The sequence below is a fragment of the Canis lupus genome, chromosome X (assembly GCF_011100685.1).
Source record: "Canis lupus familiaris isolate Mischka breed German Shepherd chromosome X, alternate assembly UU_Cfam_GSD_1.0, whole genome shotgun sequence".
Classification (NCBI taxonomy): Eukaryota; Metazoa; Chordata; class Mammalia; order Carnivora; family Canidae; genus Canis; species Canis lupus.
The window spans coordinates 57741713-57750672 of record NC_049260.1 but is presented as its reverse complement, the minus strand read 5'-3'; the positions used below and the strand labels follow the sequence as shown (position 1 = coordinate 57750672).

Below are 8960 nucleotides of genomic sequence, written 5' to 3'. Positions count from 1 at the left end.
TATGTAGGGCCAGATAGAGATATCTTTCAACATTATTTAAAAGCTAATGAAATCAGATAATTCAAAGCAATCAATATATAGTAAAGTTAAAATTACTTTGGCAAGGTCATAGACATTTTTAGAATCAGCTTTATTTATCAATGAATCTCTGAAGAAATGTCACTTCCTCAGGGTGCCTTGTGCATCTAAGACAGAAACACATGTCCCCTCCCCAGCACATTCTATCCTTCTACCTGGTGTTTTTTTTCTCTGTAGCAATTTATCTTCACTGACACTCTATATTATTTGTTAATAGATTCTAGGCCTATGTTCCCAAACTTGATCTGATTTGTTCACTGATATATCCCCAATTCCTCCATAGTGGCTGGCACACAGTAGTAGTTTGTTACATGTTAAATCAAAGTATGAAGACCCTAGAAGTTGCCTAATGCCTAGTATGACTGTCCAATAATCAGATTCACCAGTGGCGCGGAAACACATTACAGTATAAGACATCTAAAAGTGAACAACTTTTTTTGAGATTTTTCCAGCCGTTTCCTCCTTCAACGTGGTAATTAAAGCTCACTGACCTGGAATTAGCCTCCATTTATCAACTTTTGGTCAGTGAAGAGGTTTCAGAGAAAATAATACAATTATCAATCAGTAAACGGAAGAGGGGGAAGACAAAGGGGAAATATTAAGCGGTGGCCTCAATGGGGCATTCCCGGGCCAGATGTCCCGACTCGCCACAACGGTAACAGTTGACTTCACTCGTTTTGCTGCAGTTGATGGCCACGTGGCCTGTCTCGCCACAACGGTAACACTTAACTTGGGTGCAGTCTTTCTGAATGTGGCCATATTCACCGCAAGAGTAGCACTTCTGCTCTTCCTGACGGTCACAATCACGAGCCAGATGGCCTGGTCGGCCACAAGTGTAACAGCACTGCTCTCTCTCTCTTTTAGGCTCAATACAGTCTTTAGCGATGTGGCCACTTCTCCCACAGTTGTAGCAGATGTCCTCGAGAAGGTCACAATTCTTAGCATGATGACCAGACTTACCACAGCGGTAACAGATGTCAGGTAGGTTGGTGGAACTGCACGGAGAACCTCTGCCACGGCCTCTAGCTCCGCGCCCTCGACTCCCTCCTACTCTAGGGCATCCCCTGGCCCAGTGGCCAGAGCGTCCACACCTGAAACATTCTTTACTGCTCATGGTGGCAGTGAGATCTTAGGGTGAGCGGGCCCACCACTGCCCCGGAGGCTCAGACGCAACTCCCCTTAGGGCGGCTTAGAAACAAGTGGCCGTTTTTCTCTAGGGGCCTCAGCAACGTCACACAAGGTTTGCGTATGGCCCCAATTATGTGTCACCGGCATTCCAGCTGCCCTTCCCCCCCTGACTTTTTCTATCCTTGAAGCCAAAAGCAGGGCTGAGTGTTGGTGTTTTTTAAAATGATAAACACTTGGATCTTTAAGTTTGTTTGAATCCCTCCCAGTCCAGAAAATATACCCTGTACGGTTCCTTGTAATTAAGAGTTAGGTCTTCTTTGTGATCTAGTGGATGACGTTTTTGTATATTCCCTACGTACATACGAAAAATCTGTATGAGATTAATCTAGTAAAGGAAAGAAATTATAGCAAATTAGACTAACGTCCTTTTTGTTTTAAAAAATAAAATACAAATGTTCATAAAGATATAAGTAAGGTATGTAAGGTAGAAAAAATCTTTAAAATGCCACGGTAAGGGGCACCTGGGTGGCTGAGTCAGTTAAGCGCCATAGGCTCAGGTTATTATCACTGGGTTCCTGGATCCAGCCCCCAGTCAGATTCCCTGCTTAGCGCAGGATCTGCTTCTCCCTCTGCCTCTCCCCCTGCTTCCTGCTCTCTCCCTCTCTCTCTGTCAAATAAATAAATAAAATCTTTAAAAATAAATAAGAGACATCCCATGTGGCTCAGCGGTTTAGCTCCGACTTCAGTCCAGGGTATGATCCTGGAGTCTCAGAATCGAGTCCCATGTCAGACTTCCTGCGTAGAGCCTGTTTCTCCCTCTGCCTGTGTCTCTGCCTCTCTCTCTCTGTCTCTCATGAATAAATAAATAAAATATTTTTAAAAAATTAAAAATAAATAAATAAATAAAATGCCACAGTGGGATTTACTCACAATCTTTCATATTTTATTGAAGGAATCCTAGTTTTCAACATAATCATCACCACTTAAGTTAAAAAACATAACAGGGGTGAAGCAGTCAGTATAAAGAACAGATTATTAATTGGAAAATAAGTTATACAACCATAATTTAAAATTGGACACATTTCCTCTTTATTGTTTTCTAAATTGTTTGTCTTATATAAACTACATCAAGATTTACGGACATGTTCATTTATATAGATATACAAATAAGTATGGAATATTAGACACTGAAATATCAACCATAGCTATTTTGGGTTTTTATGATTGAATACAATTTTTTTCTTTGTATTTTCCTTCCCTGTACTTTACTATTTTTGAAATGAGTTTAGTTTGTTGGTAATTTAAAAAACTCACAATAAATATTTTTCTTTAAGTTACTAGTTAACTATATGTTTTGCATCTGAATTTTTATCAGACAGGCAATACAAACATATTTGGTAAAACACAGACATAAGAATCGCATGTGTAGCCGTTGGTCTTTATTTTCAAAATGACTTGGTTGGAATGTGCCACCAGTTCCATAAATGCAATGACAAAGATAAATATTTTCTTTTTTATTTACTTTTAGTTTTTAAATTTTTTTATTGGAGTTCAATTTGCCAACATATAGCATAACACCCAGTGCTCATCCCGCCAAGTGCCCCCCTCAGTGCCCATCACCCAGTCACCACAAACCCCCGCCCACTTCCCCTTCCACTGCCCCTTGTTGATTTCCCAGAGTTAGGTGTCTCTCATGTTTTGTCACCCTCACTGATATTTTCACTCATTTTCTCTCCTTTCCCTTTATTCCCTTTCACTATTTTTTATATTCCCCAAATGAGTGAGACCATATAATGTTTGTCCTTCTCTGATTGACTTATTTCACTCAGCATAATACCCTCCAGTTCCATCCACATCGAAGCAAATGGTGGGTATTTGTCGTTTCTAATGGCTGAGTAATACTCCATTGTATACATAGACCACATCTTCTTTATCCATTCATCTTTCGATGGACACCGAGGCCCCTTCCACAGTTTGGCTGTTGTGGACATTGCTGCTATAAACATCAGGGTGCAGGTGTCCCAGTGTTTCACTGCATCTGTATCTTTGGGGTAAATCCCCAGCTGTGCAATTGCTGGGTCATAGGGCAGATCTATTTTGAACTCTTTGAGGAACCTCAAAGAGTTCAAAGCCACCATTTTCCAGAGTGGCTGTACCAGTTCACATTCCCACCAACAGTGCAAGAGGGTTCCCCTTTCTCCACATCCTCTCCAACATTTGTTGTTTCCTGCCTTAATTTTCCCCATTCTCACTGGTGTGAGGTGGTATCTCATTGTGGTTTGGATTTGTATTTCCCTGATGGCCAGTGATGTGGAGCATTTTCTCATGTGCTTGTTGGCCATGTCTATGTCTTCCTCTGTGAAATTTCTGTTCATGTCTTCGGCCCATTTCATGATTGGATTGTTTGTTTCTTTGCTGTTGAGTTAATAAATTCTTGATAGATCTTGGATACTAGCCCTTTATCTGATAGGTCATTTGCAAATATCTTCCCCCATTCTGTAGGTTGTCTTTTAGTTTTGTGGACTGTTTCTTTTGCTGTGCAGAAGCTTCTTATCTTGATGAAGTCCCAATAATTCATTTTTGCTTTTCTCTTGCCTTCATGGATGTATCTTGCAAGAAGTTGCTGTTGCCAGGTTCAAAAAGGGTGTTGCCTGTGTTCTCCTCTAGGATTTTGATGGAATCTTGTCTCACATTTAGATCTTTCATCCATTTTGAGTAAAGATAAATATTTTCAAAAATTAATGAATGTTTACAGCCAAAAAGCATGAGCTGTTGCCATATATACATAGTAATGAAAAGAGTTTTATTCCTAACAATTAAATGATGCTGCATAAATGGTTGCAAAAGGCAAAAATTCTCTCTGTGGTTCAAAACTTGATATATACGTATTAAATTAACCTTATTAATTATCACATTTATATCTCCCTTAAGGTTTATACTTTTATAGAAGTAATATATGTCCATAGCTTAAGTATTGATTTTCAAACAATTTTAAGACATGAAGATATGCATATTACATCACAATAGAAGATATGTGTGTTAGAACTCAAAAAATTTAAGAAAAAAATTTACTTTTAATGTGTGCAATGCACTTTGATGTTTTTTATTTTAGATATTAAAAGAATCATTTATTTATGCCAATAAATTTGATAACCTAATAAAATGGACAAATTTCTTATAATACACAAACTACCATAACTTGATACAACTAGATACAACTAGAAAATCTAACAAGTTCTCTATCCATTAACTATTTTTTTTTTAATTTAGGGATGCCTGCATTGGCACCTGTCTTCGGCCCAGGACATGATCCTGAAGACCTGGATCGAGTCCCACATCGGGCTCCCTGCATAAAGCCTGCTTCTCCCTCTGCCTATGTCTCTGCCTCTCTCTGTGTGTCTCTCTTGAATAAATACATAAGACCTTAAAATTTTTTTTAATTTAGAAATTTCCAATATATTTAAAATATTTAAAATAGACTCACCTAAAAATTAGGATCATATAATAATGTAAGCTACACACACTGGAATGTGCATACGGCATAATAGTGCATACGGCAAAAGGGAACTTAAAATGATGAAGTAACTATGAAATTTATATGTCTATATCTATATATCTTAGGTTCATTATACCACCAGCTGTGTTTCCTAGCCTAGGACTGCTGGGTAAGAAAAGAAGAAAGAGGAAATAATATTCATTCTATATGTATAGAACACTAGACACTATGACATAAAGTTTGAATTAGGAGAGCAAATTATTTCTTTTTTAAAAAATATTTTATTTATTTATTTGAGAGGGAGAGCCAGAGCTGGGTGAGAAGCAGAGGGAAAAGTAGACTCCCTGCTGAACAGAAAGCCCAACTGATGTGTGGCTGGATCCCAGGACTCCTGGACCATGATCCAAGACAAAGGCAGACACTTAACCGACTGAACCACCCAGGGGCCCCACAAATGATTTCTATAAGGAAATATATTCTTTCCTGTTTTTCTTGAGACTTGAGATCCTGAAAATCTAATTCAGTTTAATATATGGGAAGACAACATGAAATTTTGGATTTAGGTGATGAATTTGTGAGCACCCGCAACTCTTTTCCCCCCTTGAGGCAAATACCTTTTTATTTTTTTTCTTTTTAAAGTTTTAATTAAATTCCGGTTAGTTAATATACAATGTAATATTAGTTTCAGGTGTAGAATTTAGTGACTCTTCATTTACGTGCAACACCCAGTGCTCATCACTACAAGTGCCCTCCTTAATACCCATCATCTATTTAACCTGTCCCTTGACCTACCTCCCGTTCAGTAACTCTCAGCTTGTTCTGCATAGTTAAGTCTGTTTCCTGGTTTGCCTCTTCCCCCCCCCAACAATGTTCCTCTGTTTTGTTTCTTAAATTCTATATATGAGTGAAATCATATGGTGTTTGTGTTTCTCTGACTGACTTATTTCACTAGCATACTACTTTCTAGCTCCATCCACTTTGTTGCAAGTGGCAAGAATTCATTCTTCACACCATTTATATATATACACATATTCTTTATCCATTCATCAGTTGATGGACATTTGGGTTCTTTCCATAATTTGTCTATGATATTTTCTATTCATGTTGTAGTAACTGCTGGTGGTGACCTATTAAACTGATCTCTCAAATACATTAAATGATTGTAACTCACAGTTTAAAACACTGATTTAAAGAGTCATAACTATAAATACTACTTATGAGTTCTTGATGTTACAACTTTAGATGTTTCAATTTATATATGATTTTTCATTTCAGAGAATGAACATTTAGCCCTCTCTTACCTATACCATCTTTTGGTCTACACCAAAAGATGTACACTTACACTTACACATTTCAAATTCTCCACCCCAACCCCCTCCACCACCACTGCTTCACCTTTCTCTTTTTCGTGGCCAGTCCAGCTAAAGATTTTTTCAATTTTCCTGATCTTTGAAAAAGCCACTTTTGGCTTTGTCAATTTTCTCTAGTTTTTTTTTAACTCTTTATTTCATTTATTTTCACTCTAATCTTTATTCTTTCCTTCTGCTGCTTTAAACTTAGCTTGATCTTCTATGTTCAGTTTCTTAAGGTGGAGGATTAGGTTATTGACTTGAGATCTCTCCTGTTTTTATTTTTATTTATATATTTTTAAAGATTTTATTTATTCATGAGAGAGAGAGAGAGAGGCAGAGACAGAGGGAGAAGCAGGCTCCATGCAGGGAGCCCTATGTGGGACTTGATCCAGGTCTTCAGGATCATGCCCTGGGTCGAAGGCGGCGCTAAACCGCTGAGCCACCCTGGCTGCCCCTCTCCTGTTTTTATATGGGTATTTACAGCTATATATATCCCTCTGAGCACTACTCCCATATTTCACTGCTATGTCCTCTGAGCTGCATGCCACAAATTTTGGTATGTTGTGTTTTCTTTTCCATTTATCTCAAAGTGTTTATTAATTTTCTTTGTGATTACTTTTTTAAGCCATTGGATATTCAGGACTGCAATATTGAATTACCACATTTCTGTAATTTCCCCAAATTTCCTTCTATTATTGATTTGTAATTTTATTCCATTATGATTAGAGAATATATTTTGTATGATTTCAATCATTTTACATTTATTGAAGCTTGCTTTATGGTCTAGCATATGGTCTGTCTTGGAAAATGTTTCATGAGTGCTTGAGAAGAATGTTTGTTCTGCATTCCCTAGCATGTTATTTTGGAGTATTCTCTAGATGTCAATTAGATCAATTTGGCTGGTAGTATTGTTCCAGTTTTCTATATCATTGCTGATTTTCCGTCTACTTGTAGGATCCATTATTGAGAATAGAATATTAAAGTCTCCCATTATTAGTGTTGGATTATTCATTCACCTATTCAATGTTGTCTGTTTTTTCCCATTTGGGGGATCTTTTGTTAGGTTCATATATGTTTTTAGTTGTCGTGGTTTCTTGATAAATCACCCCCTTTATCATTACAAAATGCTTTAACATTTTAAATATTTCTCTAAGGCATAACATTTCTCTCATCCCACAACTCCTCTAAAGCAGGTCTACATTATCTCTTAACCAAGTGATTTTCTAAAATGCAAAGTTGACCACATCATTCTCTTGCTTAAAATCTTTCTCTTCAATAATTACTAGATAAACTCTGTTAAGCCCAAAAGAAGAAGTAATCTTCCCAAGATCAAGTTAAGACAGTGACAGAGCTAGGACTACATCTCTTGTTTCCCAACTCCCGGTTGAATAATCCCTTTATTGTATGTACCACTGAGCTGGGTACTCTGAACTGGCTTACTCAATCTTCATTTAATTATCCTTCTTTTTTTAAGATTTTATTTATTTATTCATGAGAGACACAGAAAGAGAAGCAGAGACATAGGCAAAGGGAGAAGCAGGCTCCCTGTGGGGAGCCCAATGTGGGACTTGATCCCAGAACCCTGGGATCATGCCTTGAGCTGAAGGCAGACTCTCAACCAATGCCACCCAGGCGTTCCTTAATTATTATTCTTGTTTGAGAAGTTGGAAAGTCAAAAAGTCCACTTTCTGTACTCATTTGTAGCCATAGTTCTGGAAGTAAAATAGGGTTTATCAATTAGAAGAATTGATGTTGCAGTTCAAGTCTAAAGGCTATGTGCTGGCAGAATTCTCTCTTGCTTGGGGAAGGTTAGTCTTTTCTTCTATTCAGGCCTTCAACTAATGGATAAGGCCACCCACCTTATGGAAGGTAATCTGCTTCACTCAAAGTCCACAGATTTAAATGTTAATCTCATCCAAAACCACCCTCACAGAAACATCCAGAATAATATTTGACCACATATCTGGGCACCATGGCCCAGCCAAGTTGGCATATAAAATTAACCATCACATCCTCTAAGAGAGGGTATAAGGTGAGTGAAAAGAGGGAAATATAGCCTCAGAATGTTAGCCTAAAATGGGCAGATACACCAGAGGTCTCCAAATTTCTCCTTTACCACTTCTGAGGAACTGCTTATGAATTGGAAAGTTCAGACAAATAGGTAGGCCCAAGACTCTATTTTATAGGGTTCAAAATTAACAGCTTATGCCTCCTTTTTAAATTTCTTTTCAGATGGGACCATTGTAGATTAGGGAAATTTTATCAAAAGGAAGAGAAGTGGAAAGAGCAAGTAACTACATCTGCAAGAATTATTATATGCTGACTTCAATTTTACAATACTTAAAAAATGAATGCCCATTTATTTAAAAAGATAAATATAAGAATTAGAAACATGGAAAAATAGTTAGAATGACACATTGTTACAGTTATAAAAACAAAAATGTCGATGTTAAAACATTACATGTTTAAACAAAAATGTAAAGAACACAAAGATACGTTAATAGTGTGAGGTTTCTTTTTCTAAGGGAAATTCTAAAATGGTGGTGATGGCTGTACAACTATGTCAATATACTAAAATCCATTGCATTGTACACCTTCAGGTGGGGCACTGTATGACACAAAATTATATCTCAATAAAACTTACGACGAAAAGAATACAAAGAGCAAATAAAGGCAGCCAACAGGGGACTTAGCAATGAAACGCTGAGCTAAGAATAGGAGAGGGATTGACAAAGGGAAAATGGGCTAAAGAAGGGATGGTGATGGAGGCCGGTGAGACCAAGGAGAGGAAAAGGTGAAGAAGCAGGATAGGCTAGAGCCCTGGGCCCTGGGGAAAAGGTGAAGCGGGCCAAAAGGTTAACCTCGGAAAAGCGGTAGTGGGTGGGGGTGGAGAGAAGAGGGCGTAC

At 37.8% G+C, this 8960-nt stretch overlaps 1 protein-coding gene across 1 annotated transcript; it reads right to left on the bottom strand.

Moving 5' to 3' along the window:
• Positions 1–494: 494 nt before the first annotated feature.
• On the bottom strand, positions 495–1294 carry ZCCHC13 (zinc finger CCHC-type containing 13). The gene has a single exon (XM_038586533.1). It carries the CDS (start codon positions 1190–1192, stop codon positions 677–679), a length of 516 nt encoding a protein of 171 aa, XP_038442461.1. The 5' UTR covers positions 1193–1294; the 3' UTR covers positions 495–676.
• Between the last annotated feature and the right edge of the window lie 7666 nt (positions 1295–8960).

Coding starts and splice junctions, on each gene's coding strand:
- ZCCHC13 (XM_038586533.1), bottom strand. CDS start 1,192: ATGAGCAGTAAAGAATGTTTCAGGTGTGGACGCTCTGGCCACTGGGCC.